General features: G+C 37.5%; 1 protein-coding gene across 1 annotated transcript in view; it reads right to left on the bottom strand.

Annotated features, from left to right (window-relative positions):
* Positions 1-23,149, bottom strand: part of EYA4 (EYA transcriptional coactivator and phosphatase 4) — a 74,682-nt gene that overhangs the window by 35,893 nt on the left and 15,640 nt on the right. The window contains exons 5-10 of the mRNA XM_040627489.1: positions 19,679-19,771; positions 14,937-15,003; positions 13,583-13,725; positions 13,297-13,440; positions 11,542-11,621; positions 7,468-7,651 (exon numbers count right to left, since the gene is read on the bottom strand). Of these exons, the coding sequence (XP_040483423.1) occupies positions 7,468-7,651; positions 11,542-11,621; positions 13,297-13,440; positions 13,583-13,725; positions 14,937-15,003; positions 19,679-19,771 (711 nt within the window). The remainder of the gene's footprint in view (positions 1-7,467; positions 7,652-11,541; positions 11,622-13,296; positions 13,441-13,582; positions 13,726-14,936; positions 15,004-19,678; positions 19,772-23,149) is intronic.

Genomic DNA, 23,149 nt, shown 5'->3' with positions numbered 1-23,149 from the left:
TATTTATCCAAATTTAGCTCAGTTCTCATCTCCTTATGTCAGAGCTCAAAGGAGGAGATCTTCTGGATCAATCCCATCCCTCTACCTATAAACTTGACTCCCAACCTCACCCTCTTAGGGAATCATGCTCCATTAGTTAAACCCTCTCTTAATTTTCTTCCAACCTCTTGCTTTTCTGTGGGCCACAGACAAGTTTAAAAGTCCTTCCCTTGACCTTTAATTTTCACCTAGAAGGTATCTGCTTGCTATCTTCTCTTTTTTAAGTGATACTCCTTAGAAGAATAGTACATAACAGGGCTGTCCAAAAGAAATACAATGTGAGCCATGAATATAACCACATATATAATTTAAAATTTTCTAGAAACCATAGTAAAAAATGTAAAGAAACATGTAGAATTAATTTTATTCATATAGAAACTGACCCAATATAACCACAATATTATCATTTCAGCACGAACCAACCTAAAAGTTATCAACAATATGTTTTACATACTCTCCTTCTCATTCTAAGTCTTTGAACTCCTGTGTGTATTTCACACTCACAGCAGACCTCCAACTGTACTAGACACACTACAGGTGCTCGGCAGCCATTCGTGGCCAATGGCGACAGCAGTGGACACCATCTTTGTCTCCACTTCCTGACACCTGATTTGTCATAATCACTTCACCAAAACTCTAACAAAAGACTCTTACTCAGACTCCCCAATAACCACCTAAGTGACAGATGTAATAGATAGACTCCGTCCTTATCTTCCTAGATGCCTGGGCTGTGTTTGATCCTGTTAAACACTACCTCCTTAGAGCCATTCTTTGGCACCTGATACCTTGAGATCTCCTAGCTCTGGAAGCTCTCTCACCAGTCCTTCTCTGTCTAGAAGACATGCACTCCTTTTCCTTCGCCCATTCCTTGTATGTTGGTATATAAGAGTTCCAACCTTCGGTCACTGTCCTCCTTATTCCACACCATCTGGGTGATCTAACCCTCTCATTGGCTAATCACCTTCTCTGAGATGAGCCATACATACATCCATACCTCCGACGAGGCCACATCCTACAGAAGTTTCAGACTTTGTATCTAACTGACCTCTGCCTGCCCCCTAGGCACCTGAATATTTGACATGGCTTTAGCCATGGGGGTGGGGCATCTTAGGAGGAAGGAGTACTGAGCAGCGGCAAATCTGTGGGAAGGTAAACCAAAGCAAGCGAGGTGCTGCAAAACCTCACAAGTAACAAGAGTCAGACTGACTGCAGGACTTGAAGCATTTCACGCAATCGCTCCGAATCAGTTTCTTTGTATATTAAAGCATAAGCAATAGCAGCTGCTTTCTGAATTACTGAGGTAAAAATGATTTCTCTTTAATTTGATTTCAATCATATGCGTAAACATTTCTAGGAGAGTCTGATGGCAAACTACATTGAATCTAAATTAAATTTAAATACTCTACTTAAATTTAAATTAAATATAAAGAAGTTATAACTATTATGCTTTATCATAAAAATAAAGAAAAGTAAGTATGAGGACAGCTAAGCAGCTATTAATCTAAATAAACAAATCTAAACAAGCTAGACAACACTTAGGTCATACTTCTGAGAAATTCTAAATAAACAGTCATTTTTACAAAGCTCACCTGTAATTATTTCTAATGGTTATAAGATTTTCTTTGGGAAACACTGTGCATGTCAGGACAGCATCAAGAAAACACATGTCTGTGCTTCAAATATTATCTGCTCTTAAAACACTGTTAGCACTGTTCCTATCATGGGTCTCTGCTATCGACTGTGTGAGAGTAGACAGTGTAATAAAAAGGTTCTATAGTTTTCAGTTGAATATTGCCCTATCTTAGAGTAAATCATGTTTCAGCTTACTTGGCACAAGCATTAAATGAGGCTTTAGGTACTTAAACACATGCCAACTTAAAAAAAATCACACAAAAATTCTTCTATTTTTAGTTATTTTTTTTAAACAGAATTTTTGTAAGGTTACTATGCCCTGCAAGTCCACTGTCCTCATTCTGATACAATGCTGATTCAAATTAAGCCCCATTTATTAAGTAAGCTTATAAAACTGTTTGGATGACCTCCCACAAAAACTTGTCTTTCTATTCATGATAGATCAATTTTCAGCTGCTAACTATCATGAGGCAGCTTTATTCTTGCAAAAATGCAAGGGCTGAAAGGTCAAAAACTTGCAAAATTCCAAAGCCATCGTGATCAGTTATGGGTGGCTGATTGTTGACTGGATCCATAAAGAAGGAGTTTGGCAGGAACAACTCAGCTATTAAAGGAACTGGAGAACCAGCTGCTAAAGAGCAGAGGAGGAAGAAGGGAAAAGGCTGGTCACAGGAAGTGTCCGGGTTTCAATAAAAGTAGGATTTGATATCACTGATTCTTGCCAAGTTACAGAAGGATCTTAACAGGGCTCTACAAATTTGGACAAAATATGGACAGAAGTGTTTTGATGAAAGGCATATCCTTTTAAGAAAACTATGAAGAGTAGCTCCACATTTATCCTTAGTATGTGTCATGCATTGCCTTCTTTCTTAAAAAGTTTATTGAAATATGTGCTCGGCTCTATTCATCACTCATTGTGTCTGTAAGATTCTTCCATTTTGTAACCCGGAACAGTTGTTTGCTTTTTCCTTCATGTGGCTAGAACTTCATTATGTATGTGTACTACCCTGTATTTATCCTTTTTGTGAATGAACATTTGGTTATTTGTAGTTTTAAGCAATTACAAATAAAGCTGCTATAAACATTCTTGCTCACGTCTTGTGGACATAAGCTCCTATTTCTCTAGGGTATGTTCTTAGCAGTGGGACTGATGGGTCAGAGGGAAGGAATATGTTCATCTTTGGCAGACACTGACCACCTTGTCCTAGCGTGGTTGTATTAATTCACGCTCTGACTAGCAATGAGATTTCCAGTTGGTCCACACCCTTGCCAATACTTGGTTTTGCTAGTATCTTTTTTACATTAGCCATTGTGGGGCTATGCTGGTCTTGCTGTAGTTTTAATTAGCATTTTCTCGATGAATAATGATGCAAAACACTTTTTTTTGTATGTTTATTTGCCCATTTGGGATCTTCTTTTTATGAGGTAACTGTTTATATCTTTTGCCCATTAAAAAAAAATTGGGTTATCTTTTTCTTATTGATTTGTGAGAGCTCTTTATCGTAAAACATTCTTTACATATATATGTCTGACTTAAACTTCACTTTAACCCAGTGAATTTGGTCCTTCATTATCCTCTTTTAATAATGGGAGAACTGGAAGCATGTGAGATTTTAAATTAACTTACCAAGATGAAATAGCTTGTATGAAGAATGCCGGTATGATTCCAGAATTCCTACTTTAACCACTAGGTTATCCTTTCTCTCCCAACAGCAACACGTCCTCCAGGTTATAAAGATGTCAAATCTACATCTATTTCTACCCATCAAAAGAGTATATAGACTTTATACAATTTTGTGAGAGTAAGGGCCAACAAATTCATGGAAAGATCTTCATAGTAAAAGAGTAGGTCCTGAAGAGTGCATGTGTGGTAGCTGGGCTCCTATAGTAACCACCCAGGGGGAACTGTTCTGACCTCTCTATCTTTTGAAGGTGCCATCTTTTCCTCTGATAAAGGGAAAATCCAGGAACTCGAGCTCCACTGGTCATTAAACATTTGTTGACACTTTTTTTTTTTCTTAAGAGAAAGCTGTTCATTCCAGTGTCTCTGCCAAATTTCATTCAGGTAATTGCCCTAGAGTACATTAATGCTGCAGGTTGGGAAAAGGCAAATTGGCAGAGAAATTAAATGTGGTCAGTCCTTTCTTTCTAAAACTTCTTGTTAGCTTTAATTAAATGGATGAACACTTTGCCTTCCTTCCTGTCCTTGTGTGAAATGCCATGAAGCTATGGAAATTCTATTGAGTTCTGCCTAAGAAACTGGCTTCTTTTCAAAGAGTGAAGTGATCTTACTATATCCTTTACTTTTCTGAAGCACCTGTAAAGTTTAATTAGCTAATGTATTGTAATGTGTGCCAAGGTCTTAGAGTAAAGGATGATACTGTTATAAATTACTGATTATTTTTCATTTTAAAGGTGTTTAAAATATTGAAAGGGGGAGCTACAAAAATCTCTAATCTTAATGTGCTGATCGGTCATCAAACTTTCTGAATGCAAATCAAAAATATTATATACCTGAGATAATCTTTGTTAAAGGCAAAAAGAGACCTTTATAAAGATAATGTAAACTCGAATATCTGTTCTTAATCAGTATGCTAATGTTTCTTTAAATCCATTGTCAAAAGGCCTAGTAAGGTAAAGTCAAGAACTGAATGCTATTTGAAATTTCCAAATAACATCAGTCATTACCAATTGCCCTAGGCTTTTCTTGGGCCAACACTATACGTGATTGAATAATTCTCCTTTAATCAGTACAGTAATGAATAACTATACCTTCCAAGCTTTGGCTATTTAGATCCAACTTAATGTCCTTTATGTTTATCTCTAAACCAGAACCACCAGTTGTCTACTATAGAACATAAAGTATGTTTCTATTTTAAAAATGAGAGCCGTGAACAGTAAATGATTTATGAAAAATTGTGGATTTAATTGTTAGGTCTCTGCTGGTCCAAATGTCCAAAATGCAGAGCTGGTCAATGGGAAATATTTTCCATACCCTTGAACTAAGTACCTCAAATTTCATCAATAACAAAGAAAAATCCCATAGTTATAAACTTCTTGGCTTTTTGGATGCATGCCAGATCTGGAAAGGCAAAATCAAACTTAAAACTACCTTGCCTGAATGTCTGGGGTCACAGAATTCCCTAAAAATCTAGCCATGTGTATTGTTATAATTTTGGTTAAGAGAATGTAGTTACAAGTAAAAATTCAACAGAAAGTCTGATAAGACCTGAAATTATGTCAAACTGTATTTGTTGGCATTAGCAATCAATGGAAAACTGAAAAAATTGCATTCTGATAGTGACTATGAGGATTACACATGGATGCGTCACATCCCAAGTCACGCATTCAGAATACCTACATGCCAGCATTTAGTATTTTTAATGTAAACAAAATAGCTATTCTGAGTATTTATTATTCTTTAATTAATGGGAAGTGTCCATCTGTGTCTTTCCTGCAGAGAAACTTTTGTGATCACACTGAAATTAGAGCAAATCACCCTTTTATTCAAAGTGTTATCCAGTGGATACCATATTTGAAAACCAAATGGTTTTCACTCATGGTAGTTCTATTCTAGTAAACTCAAAAACCATCTGCTGGTCCTGGTCCCATCATTCAGTCTCAGTACCTTTATGATCAAATACTCCTGTGACTTTGTTTTTGAATACAGTCATCCTACCCTGTTTCCCTATGCATTTACTATTGAGAAAAATCTTTCACAGTGTGACAAGATATCTCATCTAAAACATCTCCACTATCCGTTAAGCAAGTATTCTGAAATCACGCTTTCTTCTTCTTTCCTCTTCCTTTTCCTTCCTTCCTCCCTTCCTTCCTTCCTTCCTCCCTCCCTCCCTCCCTCCCTCCCTTCCTTCCTTCCCTTTCCTTCCTTCCTTCTTTTTTTCTTACTTTCTCTCCCTCCCTTCCTTCCTCCCTCCTTTCCTTCTAGATTTATTTATTTGAGAGAGAGAGGGTGCACATGCGTACGTTAGCATGTGCACATGTGCACGAGTGGGGGGCGGGGCAGAGGGAAAGGGAGAGAATCTCGGGCAGACTCCCTGCTGAGCGGGGAGACTGACATGGGGCTCGATCCCACCACTCTGAGATCATGACCTGAGCCAAAACCAAGAGTCGGATGCTAAACTGACTGAGCCACCCAGGCACCCCACACATTCTTTATCTTGAGGTACTATTCTTGATGAAACATCACTACTGACTCAACGAGGATCAGGACACATTTAGAACATGGGATTTAAGCTGAAATGAGGTTAAGGTAAGTGAAGCACTAAGGGAGTAAAATTTAAGGGCCTTGAGAATGAATGCCTCCTTCCATTGTGTACCCTGTGCTTCCCTGGCCTTACCTTAGTCCTGCCCTGCACAGGATACAACTGCTCAGAGAGGCTGGGGGTAGATGAAAAGCCTAGACAGGAGCCTTAAGGGGACAAGGACCGGAAATTCACGGGGGCTGAATGGTCATGGAAGGGAGGATCTGAAGGGAAGATAAGGAGAAAGAAACTGAAACGGAAGAGCACCAAAGACCAAGTCTAGTAGAATACTAGACAGCTTCTCCTTGGAGCCACAGGATTAGAGACCCTATTCTGAATAGGGAACCAAAAAGAAAGGACGTCACCATTTCATCAACAGAAGTTCTTGATTTTACGAAGGCTAATTTCCTTTCTTTTAGCGATTGTGTTTTTAATGTCACAACTATAAAAATGTAACCCAAGGCTGACAAAAATTTCCACCACGTTTTCTTGTAGAAGGTTTACAGTTTTAGTTTTTATACGTATTGTATATGGTGTGAGTTACAAGTCAAGATTCTGTTTCAGGGTTTGTTTTTTGTTTGTGTTATTACTGTTGTTATTTTTGCATATGAATATCCAATTGTTTCAGTACCACTTTTTTGAAAAACAAACAAAAAACCCTTTATTCTCCAACTTACTTTGCACCTTGGTTAAAAATCCATTTTCCAGTGTATGCATATGGGTCTATTTCTGAACTCTCTATTCTACCCACTGTTCTATGTATCTATCCTTTTGCCAATACCACACATTTTTGATAACCGTACCTTACAATATATCTTGAAATCAGGCAATGTCAGTCCCTAAACTTTGTTCTTATTTTTCAAAATTATTTCAGCTAATCTAGTTCCTCTGCCTTTCCTTGTAATTTTAGAATCATCTTGATGACTTCTCCAAAAAGTCCTGCTGGAATTTTGAATAGGATTACAATGAATCTTTATTAAATTTGCTTTTAACTTTAAATACTTCAGCTGTGTCAGCAAATTCAAGTCCAGTGGCACTGCAGATAAGCTCCAGACAATGAAGAATACAACGGATTTTAAGTAAGTGCTAATTAGAGAAAGATATTAAACTACCTACCGATGACCCTACACATCCTAGGAATGGAGGAAATGTTCACTGGCTGGAGCTCCTGATGACTCACAGAGATGAAGGAGCTACACAGTCTCTCCAGCTTAAAGGAAATACCATCAGCTACACCTGAAGAAGATAATAGTACTACAGCTCTTCCACAGTGTCAAGAGCTTTACAAAAGAAAGGACTGAGCTTTTTATATCCATATTCATGTATATATACACTGCCATCTGAAATCACAATCTCTTACGCATCGACATCTAAAAGAAGGGTCTTCTGAAACGCCAGAAGCAAAGCCTCGTCTTATACAGTGGTATTGGCACAGGTTAAACGTCAGCATAATTATAGGAGAACTTCCAGCCTTGTTTCCAAAACGTCCTTTTTCTCCATATATTAGACCCAGCAAAACATAAAAATAGTTCACCTGGATGAAGATCTGTACCTGGTTGGCTAGTCAGTCCCGGGAGAGATTCCTGCAACTGATAGGTTGAGGTCGAGGATGACGTGCCATCAGCTGTGTTATTTGACGTCATATATGCTCCATATGTGGATGCTGAGTAATACTGTGCATACTGGTTTTGGCCAAAGGCTGTGTAGGATGGGTAATCCTGAAATAGTAATTGAGACATATGTGTGCTTGAAGGAGAAATTACTTCTGGTATGCTCCAAAGAAAAGCAATCACTATGGTAACTGAAAGATTAGTATTGGGCTCCATTTGTTTTGGAGTCCACAGTTTTGAGGTGATCCTAGTGAGTGGACACAGTTACGAACTACCCTCCTGGCTTCGCCAACCAGGCTCAGCACAGAATTCTCAAACTGCCTAAAGGCTGCCTGTGCCTCACTTAACCACGATTACTTATCCGGGGATGGACATCAGAAGGTCTCATGCACTGGAAGAGGAGAGAAGGAAGTGCAATGAGCTCATATTCATAGCACCAGTTCTTACACATCTTCTAAGATCACCAGCAAGGAGACGGTCTGGCTGCCCTTCGCGGCTTCCATACAGACCTCAGTCTGCATTCCTGTGATTTCTGTTACCCTTCTAGGTTACTCTTGATAATTATGCATGAAATAAGGAGTAAATAAAAGAAAATGAGTAAGAGAGTTTTTTACCCAGCCTTTCATAGGCTACATGTCATGTAAGGTCTTGACTTAAAATCTCTAGTGAGGTTTTCAAATATTGAGTTTGCCTCATTTGCTAGAGAAAAAAGAAAGTGTTGGGTCAACTCCTCCGACCTCCATTTTATTAAAAAATTCTAAGAACCTTAAAGTGATCTAAGTAATTCTTCAAAATCCTTTTACATATTAAGATAACAAATAAGAATTTGTTGCAATAATTGGTATTTAATGTATCTAGCATGTTTTAGCCCAAACTGTTATCAGTGATGACAAATCCTTGGTCAGGATTAAGATTCCCTGATACATGTACCTAAGGGAATAAAGATCCATGTTTGATGTGGTTTCCAAAAAAGGAAATCCTTTATATAAGTAAATATGTATATAAGCAAATATATGTATGATCTAAAAGGATTAAGTACAGTTGATCCTTGACCAACATGGGTTTGAATTGTATGGGTCCACTGATACGCGGATTTTTTCGATAAACATAGAACAGTACTGTAAATGTATTTTCTCTTCCTTGTGATTTCCTTAATATTTTCTTTTTTCTAGCTTACTTTATTGTAAGAATACAATATATAATACATATAACATATAAAGTATGTGTTAATCGACTGCTTATGTTATCAGTAAGGCTTCCTGTCAACAGCTGGTTATTTTAGTTAAGTTTTGGTGGAGTCAAATGTTACACATGGGTTTTTGACTGGTGGAGGTTTGGTGCCCCAACCCCCATGTTTTCTGGTCCAACTCTAGTATGGCATGGAACTAAAATTCTATTTGGCTGTTAATTTCAGGATCTGATAGTCCCCATTACCAACTGTAAACCAAGGAAAAAATCTTTCAGCAATACTTGGACAAAGTTCCTAGCACCATATCTTTCTCAGAGTAAAACATTTACACAGTATTACTTGGTGTCAGGCGGTGTTCTAAGGCTTTAAGTGGATTGGATATACCCATTTAATCCTCACACCACCTATGTGGTATTACTGCCCCATTTTACCTTGAGGGGGACGAAGGCACAGTGTGGTTAAGCGATCTATCTGCTCGAAGTCAGACCGCTAGCAAGTTTCAGAGCTGGAATTGGAACCCAGAGAGATTGACTCCAACACCTGTGTGCCGAAGCTCTCCCTGAGGCTACTAACCTCCTGATGGGAAGATGAAGTGACGGAGAGGAAAGGTCTGACTGCCAGCTACTGGTGACTAAAATGTTTTTTGTACTCAAACATCTCTCAAAGATCTCCGCTTCTCTTCATCCCACTGCTGTCACCCTGATCCAAGCTACCTTCACTTCCTGTTGGAGCCAGTGGACCGGTTTTCTAATTTGTTTCATTTCTAGGTTTAGTTTTCTCCGGAGTGCCTAAAGGCAGAGTATGTTTTCCATACATGGTTCCAAAACATAAACCATATGATGCTATTCTCCTGCTTGAAATCCCTTAATAGCTTCCCATTGGGCTTGGAATAAAATTGAAATCCCTTACAGAGGGATACACATACAGAGCCCTACACACAAACACAGAGCCCTACACATACAGGGCCCTGCCTATCTTCCTAAACATGCTCCTCCATCTGCCCTCATGCACAGACTAAACCCTCCCCTTCTTTGAATTCACTGGCACACCAAGGGTTTATGCCCGAAACACCCTGGCCCTCCTTCTTCACCAAAGTCTTAGAAGACTTGTCCTGAATGTCATTTCCACAGATAAGCCTTCCACAAAATCTTCCCTACTCAAAATTAGATTTCTACTAATATCTTTAATAGGACTCTGTTCTGACCCCTTGTGTTTTCCAATTCTATATTTTCTTATGTGTTTACTGGTTTATTGTTTGCTTCTCTCAGCAGTCGGCAAGCTCCAGGAGGTCCTAACCACTCCTGTCCCCACTTACATGTCCCCAGCATACAGACCAGTCCTGACACATAATAACTACTCAGTAAGTATTAGCTAAAATAATAGACTGGTATTCCAACCATGGTCCAAAATACAGGTTATGTGTTATATTGGAGCCACTGCATTTAAATGTTCAGATACTACTGGATATCTGTTTTATGACATAAATCTTTCTTCTCCTTTATGAATCTTTTTTAAACCTTCCCAAGTAGAACAGAGTAGTCTTTTCTTTATGTTACCTACTACTCTGCCTAGTGTATATTTCTATTATTATAGTCATTATATCCTACCCTCTGTTCATATTATTTTCCTATCTGTTTCATTGGACTTGCTCCCTTCCAGACAGCGGAAAACAATGACATTATTTTTGAATCTTCAATGCCTATTCAAAAGTTTAATGGATAGTAAGTGCTCAATCAATGTTTCCTATATCAATAAAAAAGTAAAGTGAAGCTACCTGGATTATCAAAAATTCTCAATATTTTAAAATACAAAATAGACATACCAGCTTTGATGTTTAATGTTTTAAGAAACCATTTTTCTAACTAATGCTAAATTACACAGTATAATATATCAAAGATATTACTTTTCCACATTAATAATCAGAATTTTTTTTGCCTTTTATTACATTAATAAACATTAAAAGAAGGCAATTAATATAATTCCTTCAGTAAATCCAAAGAGCACACTTGTGCAATAACTTAGATTTTAGAATATATAAAAGTCCAACAACTATGTTAAAGTAAAATAGTGTATTGTCTACCAAGGAAATCAACTACCTTTCTATCTCAACTACTCTGAACATGACTGAGAACTAGGAAATAAGGACAAAAGATTTCTGAAGTGTCAGTATATTCACTCATCAGAAACATTCACTCTTGCTCCACATGTAACTCTAACAAACTAGATTTTAGAATTCACAAAAATACTAAGAAAACATAATTAGGAGGAGGACTAAGGACTGCTAGGGGCAAGCACAGTGACAAAAGCAAAAATTACAGCTGTCAGGAAAGTAGGAATCAAACATTTATTAAAATAAACCACAGAACCTAAAGAAAAAAAAATCCAAGAGGCATTTGGTTTACTAACAAATATCCTGGACTAAAAACGTCATAACCTAATTCTTGGTTGTAGTTCAATCTCTTAATTAACATTCACAATAACTTATCAAAAAAATAAAATTATGTTTAGTACAGTTTAATATAATAGGAAATACGCAATACATTTTGTAGTTCTATGCCAAATGATTAAAATAATCATGGCTTAAATGTTTAAAGGGCAAACTTTCAGCAACCAGAAAACCTAAAATACCCGGAATAACACAGATCCCAAGAATTCGGGATAGCTAATTTTTAACACCTTGAAATGACATGTTAATTTTAAATAAAGAAACCTTCTTCTAGGAGAATATGCACTTACACGACAACCTGAAACTATTCTTCAAAGATCTGAAACAGATACAAAAAGCCTAAATACAAAAAAGTTACCATACCTGCTGTGAACCGCTAAAATTCGTTGAATTGGAAACTGAATTATTTGCATAAATAGTAGATGATGGTGCAAAACTAGAACCTAGAAATAAAGAAAAAAATTGCATTTAAAAAGTATTTCTTTGCAAAATAATAAAAACATTTCACTTTGCAGAATCCAACAAGAGAAGTATATTTTTAATTTTGTTAAGGCAACAAAACACAAAATCTGAAATTGAGAGATTTATAAAGAAAAATGTGCTTAGCTCTCTCCCTCTTGTGACAGCAGTTAAAGTCTTTGGTATAGATGCCTGCTGGACCAAACAAGAGAACATGGGAACAGTCTTAAGGACAGCAGCTAACCTTTAAAGGTTAAATGTCCAGAAGAGAAGAGGTTCTCAAAGAATAAAATACTATTCAGACAGAGTACTTCTAGGAAGCTACTGGAACTTTCAAATGGTCATAACAACTGCACACGCACACAGAAACCACTTGAGTTAAACATTTGGATGGGGTTAGCTTAGGGAACAAACACAGAACCAACTTAGAATTGATGTGTATGGCACCTGTCTTTTCTTTCCTCCTATGTCCTTTCCTTAGAGCCAAGAAAGATGTGAAGTTGGGCTCAAGACTCAAGGGAGAGCTGTTCATATCGCAGTCACCTAGGGTTTGACAGACTTCTAAAATTTGACTACAAGGTCAGAAATTTATTTTTTTTAATTAGGGCAAAAACAAGTGAGCTATCAATTTAAAGATTATTTTTTTTAAACATATGTTCTACGGAATGGACTTGTGAAGAAGTAAAACGAACGACTATTGACACAGCTGATTATTTGTTTTATCAATGTGTTTTGAATTGCAATAATATTATGTAATTAACGCAAACTGACCTGGCCCAGAATATCCAATATGAAAGTATTTTGGGGAATAAATGAAAATGTACTCATGGTTGCTTTCATATTCCTAACTGAAGCTGTGTGGTTCACTGTGGCTTTAGGATTTATGCAACTATATTTCTACCTACAATTCAGGTAAAAAGAGGTCTGCCATTTCAGCCAAAAAGGTCTAGGTAATTATTTCATTTTAGTCAATGGACTAAAATTTCAACACTAGTTGATTCAAAAAGTATGTTCATGCAGCCCCAAATTTATGATTAACAATAGAGACAAAATGACAGAAATAAGCTTTTAATGTGTTTACTATGTCACTAAAATTCTTTCTGCAACTACTACATAATGATCAAATGTAGAAGCAAAATTAAATACTCAGAGACGGAGGATTTTTGCAGGGGGAGGTACAGATTATGTAAATATTCCTAGTAAGAAACAGAGTGTTAATAGAGAGGTATTTTAGGAACGAACAGATAATCCACAATGGTTCAATGGTACACAAGACTTAAAATGGTACTGATTCAATTTTAAATATAATCAAAGCAGTGTTACGTACTTAAGGGATACAGACAGAAAACACGGGGACTTGTCATGAAGCTCTGAACCTCACTTAAGGAGATGCCATATGTGTGACTGACATGGCTCGAAGGTCACTCTGCTTAGACCTAGGGTCCTGCTGATTTTATACAACTTCAGCTTAAGTACTGGTATGGGTCATGTTTCCTGAGGTACATTCAATTCTTTTCATCATGTTTCTTTCTCCCCCCTAGTTATTTGTCTTTCCTGACGTGAAGAGCAGTAACGATTAACACCATTTTCGTGACGGCATGTTCCTAGTCTGAAGCCAGGGAGGCTCATTCAGAGAATTCCTCCTGTGTGGCGGCTTACCTGGCATCTGGTAAGAATAAGGCGTCTGGCCTGGCTGTGGCGTGGAAAAGCCCGGGCTGTAACTGAGGCACCCACTCTGTAACGGGGACTGAGTCTGTGAAAGGCCACTCTCCGTCTTGATGCCCGGCAACATCACGCCCAGATCTGTTTGGGAAACGCACGTGCAGACCCTCTGATTAGTACAATGACCTTGCTCCCGAGCTGTGACTTATGCTTGCATATCTAAGCACCAGGCAGCAGGATTACCCGCTCATAAGCAAAGGAGCAGAGAGAAGACGTGAGATACCGTAAGTGGGCAGGCTGTAGGGCTGTCCTGTCTGTGAGTAGGCTGTGTAGACGGCCGGCTGCTGCATCCCCGAATACTGAGTCTGGCCTGCATAGGCAGACATCGTTTGAGCTGCTGGTGTAGAAAGAATGTGTGGATAGGGCCTAAATATCAGAAAAATAGCATTACTGTGGCAACAAAGACTGCACATTACTTCAGACAGCTTAGATTCAGTGAAACCTTATAATAGCCAGGAAGTAATCCTCTTCTTTATCCACAATACAATTCTAACAACAGGGAAAGGCCAAGAGTCCAAATGCCTGGAGCCCAGGCTCTGCTACAAATCAGCCTAGCGACTTGGGACAAATGGTTTAAACTCCCTAAACACTTACACCTCCCCTGTAAAAGGAGAAATTTGGATCAGATATTGTATCTCAAGTCTCTTCCAGGTCTACAGTTCTTGTTTACCCCTGCAATAGTACTCCAGCTCATGTGCAGATCAGGGAAGTGGAGCCCAGTGAGCCCATGCCCGTGAGCGTACGTGCAGTCGCTAGGAGTGACCTACCGCTCTACCACGGATACAGAAGACAGGAAAAGCCCTACCAAGAACTGGAAATTTTAAAAAAGAAATGAAGGGGAAAAGGTCGGCCGCTGCTTCCTGAAGAGAAATGGAATGCCACTCCCTCTATTGTGCCTCATTTTACAGAATGTTCCTGAATGGATATCCAAACACCAGTCCGCACTTAAAGGCAGAGACTGTAGATGGTGCAGAGAGTAACATTTCAACGTGTGTGAATCACGACTCCAAAACCTTGACACACCTGGCTGATTGTAACGAAATTCAGATATACAACTAATACTGTTAAATTTGAAATTTCTACCACTGTCTTCAATAAATTGACTTCATTTGTTATAAAAACAAGAGAGCACGTTATTAAAAAATATGTTTCTGAGAACCTGAAATCCAATGAAAATAATGTAATATGGAACAAATTATGAGGACTTAATGTTTGAATTAAATGTAGTCTTTTCAGATTTTCTTTAAGCTTGTCAGCATTTTTGAATTTCCATTAAGAAATCAGTGTTTTCCGGTGTGAGCCTGATGCTTTCCTCAAGGTATACAAAGATCCAGAATTAAAGGAACTGTCTGGACAAACATGAGTATATCTCTAGTTCTAGATTTGTACAGGATATCTACCTGTATGTCTAACCCACCCAACTAATCTGTCCAAGCATTCTTCTATTCAACTCTCTATAACACACTTATATACATAAAGGTATCCCAACATGAAGTTATGCCGTGTGCATACAGATTAATAAAGATAATTCTGGAAAATTATTCTAACAAATCTGAAAGAATCTACTGAGCACTTACTTGGAAGGATATAGCTGTGGGGAATATTGATGTGCTGATCTGGGGCTGTAGCCACTACTTGTTATTACTGCAAGACACAAAAATCAGTGCAAAAAAAGTTGCTTCGTGAATATGTCTCACTAGAATGACAAAACCAGTTTGAAGAAACTATCATGTTCAAGAGATGTTTCTAAAAATTCATGCATTTTCTAAACAGAAAAAATTCAGTTTCTAAACAGAAACAGATGCCTAAATATTTTCTTCTAATTGAATTTCTTCAAGTTTGGTCTAAGAGCATAAAATGAAATCTTTGAACATAAAATGAAATCTTCTCACAAATCCTTTCTCTCTGTCATTCTTTTGCTTTCTCAGATCAGGAGCATATTCTTATGTATGATTAAGTATGAATAGGTATCTTTGATTACAGATCATTAAGAGTTCATGACACAAACGTAAATTTTTAATATTTTCAGACCTTACGTTGTATGTTTTAAATTCCAAATATGACAGCAACGCATTGCTCTTCCTCCATATTTATTCTACTAAAAATACAATACAAATTCAAGAAAAACGTGAAGTTCCAACTTCATTTTGAAATTGTAAAATGCTATCATTTTATATTGCCTCTAAGTTTACCAATCAGATGAACAGTTAAAAATGCAGAGTCCAAAATCGGTGAATACTAACTGGAATATGCACAGAAAGCATGAGTGATGATGCCCCATGTCTTAGGAAACATAACTGCGTAATGCAGCTGCAATCCTATTTACAAATATATTTTGGACTATCAGAGAGAGGACTTTTTTGAGAAGAACTTAAAGGGGGAAGTCAGGCCCTATTCACATTCTGTCCTAACACGCAGTCCCAAACTGGAATACATTCAGAAGTCTGGAAGTTTCTCTTTCCCTTAACCATCTGCCTTGACTAAGATAGATGTATTGCAAATATATGGACTCCGAAGTGTTGAGGCAGTCCCTTCAGAGCCAATCCATACTGGGCAAGCACACAGAGTGTCTTTATTAGGCCATCTGCTGTTCATTCACTTTTCAAAAAGATTAAAGTAGTACACAATGCAGTGCTGGAATTAGTTTAGTCTAATCAATCATAGTTATACTTCAAAGTACAATGTCCTTCCTAAGTTGTTCATAATAATTCTGGAGCTAAACTTTTAGAATTGTAAAAGTGACAAATAGGTTTAGGTTGCTAACTATTTTATGAAACATGATATATTTCTATATCCAAATGCTATTAAGTACCCTTGTGATCTGTCATTTCATAAACACACAGAATTTAATGTATTTAAAATGCTATCTGGCCTGTAAGCTCTGAGTACGGAAAGTGTATTACAGTTTTCATAGCAATAGTGCAGAGAGTAGGTTTTCGAGAATACTATGAATCAACTTTGAAAATCTTTGAATATGATAAGAGGTGTCATGTTCTAAATATTTTAACCAAGCAAAATTTAAGTGAATTTGCTATATAGATTTGAAAATCGACTAACCAATGAACCATTAATTTTCTACTGATTAATTAAAAGTTTAATGTTTAAAACCTTCCAATCACTTTGATGAATACATGCTTTTTTCTACCACACCACAGGCACTAAGTGTACATTACATAATAGCAACAGTGTTATTCCCCAGGAAATTCAGTCTGATTCATTAACTCACAATAGTGAATACTCTTTTCAGCAAAAATATAGTTAAATGAGGCACAACTCCATGTGTTTTTGTCTCTTACTTATAAAATGTCACTCTGGCACACTCATGGCTTTATTGCAATCAGTTCTTCTCAAGATTGAAAATTACAAAGCTTTTCCAAAGAGACATCAAATAATGAAAAGAACCATCCACCACAGGAGCCTTTATTAAAAAAGCCAAAGAGCAAAATTACTTCAGAAAAAAAGCCTCATACACCTGAATGGAAATCTGAATATACAGGATCTTCCTCCTGCTGCTGAATGAATCTAGACAACATTAAAATACTGTACCCACAACAGTATCAAGGCTAAACATTAAAAATTTCTATTAAGGGGCGCGTGGGTGGCTCAGTCGTTAAGCGTCAGCCTTCCGCTCAGGGCGTGATCCCGGGGTCCTGGGATCGAGCCCCACATCAGGCTCCCTGCTCCTCTGGGAGCCTGCTTCTTCCTCTCCCACTCCCCTGTTTGTGTTCCCTCTCTCGCTGGCTGTCTCTCTCTGTCAAATAAATAAATAAATAAACTCTTTAAAAAAAATTTCTATTAATGTCTGTATGTTCCCTTTCTAAATAGAATGCAAAACCTCTGGCTCAGAAAGCTAAGATGTTCACACAAAACTTGCTTCTAAACTAAAATTTATATATTTATTCTAACTCATGAATCTACAGATAACCACAAACAATAAAGCCTGACTAAAGTGGATTGAGATTATGCTGACCAGAGTAAAGTCTGTTCCTACACCGGGTAGCCTAATCTCCAGTATGGTTTCTGGAATACCATGTACAGATTTCGGAGACTTTCCTTTCATTCTTCATTGTCATTTAAGTAAATGAGATATTATCCAAAGCACTCAACCCATTATATTCCATCATCTCTGCAAATAAAAGTAAGCAAACTGCTTATTTTCGAAATGTCCTGAAAACGAATTAAAACAAATTTCTACACGGTATTACCAGATTCTTAGAGGTTGATGCAAACAACTTTAAGGTTTTACTCTAATTATTGTGACACCTTAGATCAGAGACTCTCAATGGGGTAGGGGATGGGAAGTGAGGGAGATGGGCAGGTAGGAATTTTGCCCACTGGGGGACATTTAAAATGTCTGGAGACATTTTGGGTTGTCATAACTGGGGAGTGCTACTGTCATTTTGGGATAGACAGTAGGGATGTTGTCAAACCTCTTCCAACGCAGAGGACAGATCCCCCATTACAAACAAAAAAAGGAAAAAGTTAGCCAAATGTTTAATAGTGCTGCTGTTGGGAATCCCTGACTTAGAACAGTGTTGATCGAAAGAACCTGGTCCATGGTGCTGGAAATGTTCTATATCTAAGTTGTTCAACCTGGTAGCCACTAGAAGACCACAGGCAGCTCTTAAACACTTGAAATGGGACTGCTGTGACTAGAGACAACATTTTTACTTTTACCAAATTTTAAATAATTTAGACGTAAACAGCCACATATGGCTAGTGACTATGACACAGCATGGCCCTAGATGATTTGTAAAAGAAAACTGGGAAACTACTTGCAAAGATAATGTGAGTGAATTTTAGACAAGATAACTGCTCACAGCTATTTCTTTTACCATTTTTATATTTTCCAATGGGATAGTCCAGAAGGGACTCCTGGACTGATCCGAATACTGCTCTGTACTCATTCATACCAGTGACCAGCTGTGAGGCCTGGACTATATGGCCTTCACCACCTTTAACTTACCTGCACCTCTATGTTCCTGCCTATAAATCAGATCAGAGACCTCCGAAATTCCTTGTGGGGCTGACATTCTACAATGTTGTCATTTAGCTTTCAATGAACTTGTGGTATGATATTTAAGTATGCCAGCAATTACTTAGTAATTTCACTTCTTTCCCTAAAAACGTGTTCCCATGCATTTACTTTGCAGAAAGTTTACAAGAGTTATGGTAGGTGAGCCATAAAGACTGCTAGAGTGAGTTGCTACCTATTTACCTCCTGGGAGGCAGGTGAAATGCTAGAAAGGATATGGACTAGCACGTGAGCCCCAATGCAGAGTGTATGAATTACTACCTCTTTATGTCTGAAATACTAATACTTATGGGGACACATGGCAACTGCTCCCAGTCAGTGTGAACTAATGAGGGGATCATCAGTATCGATAAAAGTGCAACGTATGCTACAATGGTATTATATTCAAGGACATACTCCACTCTTTATACCTGAAGCATACCCACAGAAAATCTTTGTACGTGAGAATATGGATAAAACGTTAGATATACTACAGCAGACCAATAGAACCACGGTGTAATTACCACAAATACTTCCCTCGGTTTACTGTTCATCTTTGCGCTATTCAAATTCCTTCTCAGGTTAAAAAAAAAAATCCTTTCACCAGATAATAAACTAAACAAAATACTGTAGCTTAAAATCTTGAACGAAGTCAACTTAATGCGTGTCCTTTGTGCCCACCTGGGAGTTATCAGGAATTTATATTTAAAAGGATTGCTGTTTAAAGACACGCTATTGTTCTCTTTGAAGCCCTGAGTGAAAGTAGTGCTGTCAGGCTGGGTTCTAATGCAACCAGCATGTGTCCTCCCGCAGCCCATTAACCTTTAATACTTGTCACTCAGCTGCTTACACAGGAGGATTTTTTTTTAAACCCAGAGAGGAAACAAGGTTATTTAGAAGGAATCAAATGGATAGTTTTACATCTCAAATGTTGGGAGGGAAGGGAGTTTTTTTATGCCATCTAAATGGATAAGTTAAGGGAACAAAGCCAACGATTACAACCTAATTTTTAAATTAAACACTGTATAAAATAATTACAAAGGAAGCCAGCCCTGCTTATTTCTAACAAGAAAGTCAGAGGACCATTTTGCTGCCAACTGAAAAATCCAGCAAAACGATCACAAATATAATTTTTAAAAATACACACTTTTATGACAATTAGTTCTCAAAAAACTAAATCTAACGCTCAAGTGATTAAGAATCTGCATTCTTGAAACTCCACTTGGGTATTTACGCTGCTTGTTCACTAGGAAGCTGATGTGTACCCCAATGTGTACGTAGCAACACGTGAGCTGAAGGCTTTACCTGACCCAGTAAAAGTGTCAAGGGCTCCATCTCCAGTGGTGGTGGCCGCTTCACTGCTGTTCAAAGGCTCTGTTTTGACTGCAAGGAGAGACACTACGTAGAAGAATAAGTCCATGTGAGTTTGATATCTACATTTTTATCAAAGATGCTGACTGCTCCACTAGTGGCTTTTCCAACTACCAATGGGCATGCAAGAGAACACTTGAGAAGTCGATGAGGAAAGTTTTGTTAATTTAGCTTCTAAAAAATGGACATGCATTTGTAGAGGATTTAATATAAAAATCCTCTGACTAAGCTAGTTCTCTCAGATCTGGTTTTTAAAGGCAGTCCACCTTACAAAAGGAAACAGCAGTACACGTATTTACATTGGTAACTCACCTAAGCACCCTCTGACATTAGACTCAAAAGACAGAAAAAAGGAATCATAGTCGGTCTTCAGCCCATTTAATCCAAATCATAACAAAGAGATTTACGACCTTGTATTTTATTCTTCCCAAGGAGACATTAAAAAAAAAAAAGTGATTGACTGCATAAGAGTACAATGGAGGCATATGCAAATGTGGAAACCATGGGCCTGTTCCTGAGTTGGGTGGAAAATGAGGCACTGAATAAATTTCTGCTCTTAAATATACTAAACAGTCATAAGATGTGGGGGGTTTTATTTTAATGGTATAACAATTTTTAATGCATTACAGAGATAAGCAGAGAGAAAGAGATCATTCCTACAGCAGTCAGTACATCTTCCGAAAACTCTTTAAAAGGTTATTTCTACTCTGAAGTAGTATATTTTGCCAAAATCCTCCCTTGGGAATGATGTCGGCAGGCACACATCATCATTGTCATTATTAGACGCAGTGAGTCAGGGAGAGGGGCCATGAAAAATCCTCGACCTGTTTTTGTCACACCATATTTTCCCTTTGTGGGCAAAGCTCTGTTACATATATCACAGCAACATGGGGATCAACTAAATTATTTTCTACTTAACACCTCTTATGTTTCCTGGTCATAAATGGAATGATACAGTTAAATAACTTAGAAGCAAGCAGAAAACTATAAAGAAAGCTGAAGACTAGCCAACCATGAACAAAGATGGCAAAAAGAAGAGTAGGGTCAGAGCGTCCCCATCAACCAAGCAAGTCAGCAATGTTACTCTGTTAGAAAAGCAGTTAACTGATGGAGAAACATGCAGTCATGATTATGCTCTCTTTCCACAGAAACAGAATTGACCGGACCCTTCCTCAGTGAGACCTGGGATTCAGTTAGGATCCATGACTTAATAATGTCATGAAGATTTGCCCAAAGATTCAGAGGAGAACTGTAAAGGTTGGAAAGCAGGAGTAAAGAAATCTGGATTACGTATCCTAGGCAAAAGGGAAGTTTAAGTTTAGGTTGCCCTATTTTTCAACAGCCACAATAATCTGAGGAATAGGGTCTAGGTATTTGTATACTGATAAGTAATGAATTGGTGGTTAAAACTTTACAGTAGTAATTTACATAGTAGTCCATTTATAGTTATACCTGACTACTAATTATATTTCCCACTACAAAATTATTTACGGCTACAACACTATTTATCAAGAGCTTACTATGTGCTAGACCACTGACATGGAGTTAATCGTTAAAACGATTCTGATCGATACGAACCACCATATCCATTTTATACAACAGAAAGCTGAAGGGTGGGTTGAGGAGCTTGCATTGGTTCCTTTAAAGGAGATGAAGAAACTGTGTTCTGAACTCAGGTCTTTAGCTCTACATCCACAGTCTCTCCACCGTAACAGGCTGCCTTCGGGTATGAAAACGGCTTATGTTCACCACAGAGACGCATCACAAAGGCTCAGAGATGGGTAAGAACGGGCTTATCCTCTAGACAGCGTCCTTAAGAAAACTATGTCAGAGATGAAAACTGCAAATATGAGACTAGGCTACTAAAGTATGTTTTCCATTTCTTCTCATGAAATATCTTCAAAGGCATAAGTAGCAAGTCGAAAAGCAGATAATAACAGCACACACTTAAAAGATACTTAATACGAGCCAGGTGCTGTTGCTATGCTTTACAGATATGAACTCATTTCTTCCTCATGACAATCAGATGAGGTAGAGAATACTATCATCTTAATTCTTCAGATAACGAAAGTGAAGCACAGAATAGCTAAATAGCTTGCCTGTAAGTCACATAGCCAGTAAGAACTAGAATTTGAGACCAGGTGGTGTGGTTTCAGAATCCAAATTCTCAGCCAAACTGCCTCTCAGGAAGCACTAACTAATCAAGAATTCCTTTCATCTGTATGAAGATGATCCAGAGTGTGACCTAGATGGATGTAAAGCTCCGAGGTAATGCCCTCATTCAACTTCTGACAAAAAAGCACAGTCCAAAGCCTTCAGCAACACTAATACAAGGGACAGTCTCTTGAAACTTCCAAATTCTAATGCTGGCTAAATTCCTATTTACATGTGTCTAAATCTATAAACAATACCTGTAAAATAGATGTAAAAAAATTATGTATTTCACTTGTGAATTGAGGAGAAAGGAGCAGAACGTGAGCTGGGTCTAAAAAACTAGTCTAGAAGCCAGACATGAGGATTAGTTTTGTTACTTTGGATCCTGACTTTGTATTGATGTCGATTATAATCTCAATTTGAAAGTTGCAGGGGGTCGAAAGGAGAAGGAAGAAAAGGGAGACAAAGAGTTTGTGGTTGCATTCACTATACTGGAAACATCACTCATTAAAATTTTAAAGGTCTGAATTTAGTCAAAGACAGACAAAGAAGTTTCATTTTACTGAGAAAAGGCATCCGTAGAAAGTATATGAAGAGAAGCATAAATGTCAAGATGTGTTCAGTGTACTAACATGCATGTATTTTAAAGTAATAATTCAACAAATGCATTTGGGGAAAAACTGCACATTAATGTTAATTTATTTTTCATATGCAGATAAGAACAAAAAGGAAAAGACGGAAATTTGATTATGTTGCTACACAAAGTAAATTATTCTCACATTACGTGGACATCAACAAACATCTCTTGAGCTCCAAGTGAAATGCAAATTAACTTGGTTTGATTTTGTAAAGAAACAAAATAACTTTACGTAATAATGAGTAATTTGCTCTTCCAGGGGCAGAAAACTAAGAGAAGTGAAATGGACATTCTATATATGATTAGTTGATTAAAAAGACAGACTACAAACGAGTATCTTAATATTTATAAAACAGGTAACCAGTACAAAGGAAACACTATTTTAATGAGAAAGTTTCAAAAATGTAACTCATTTTCAATAAAGGTCCAAATATATTTGAAATGTATTCTATTTTCTTCTGTCTTGGTTTTGTTTCTGCACTTTAAATTAAACATACCATGTACTTTTCTAGTGACAGGCAACTTGTTTTTAGTTAAAAATGTGCAAGGCATTACTGGAAAGATATTCATCAATGAAACATCTTATTATTTTCTAAAACTTATAAAAAATCCTC

Source organism: Ursus maritimus, unplaced genomic scaffold (genome assembly GCF_017311325.1).
Source record: "Ursus maritimus isolate PB19 unplaced genomic scaffold, ASM1731132v1 scaffold_13, whole genome shotgun sequence".
NCBI lineage: Eukaryota > Metazoa > Chordata > Mammalia > Carnivora > Ursidae > Ursus > Ursus maritimus.
Note: the sequence above shows the minus strand (reverse complement) of the source record. Positions and strands in the feature narration are given on the sequence as shown.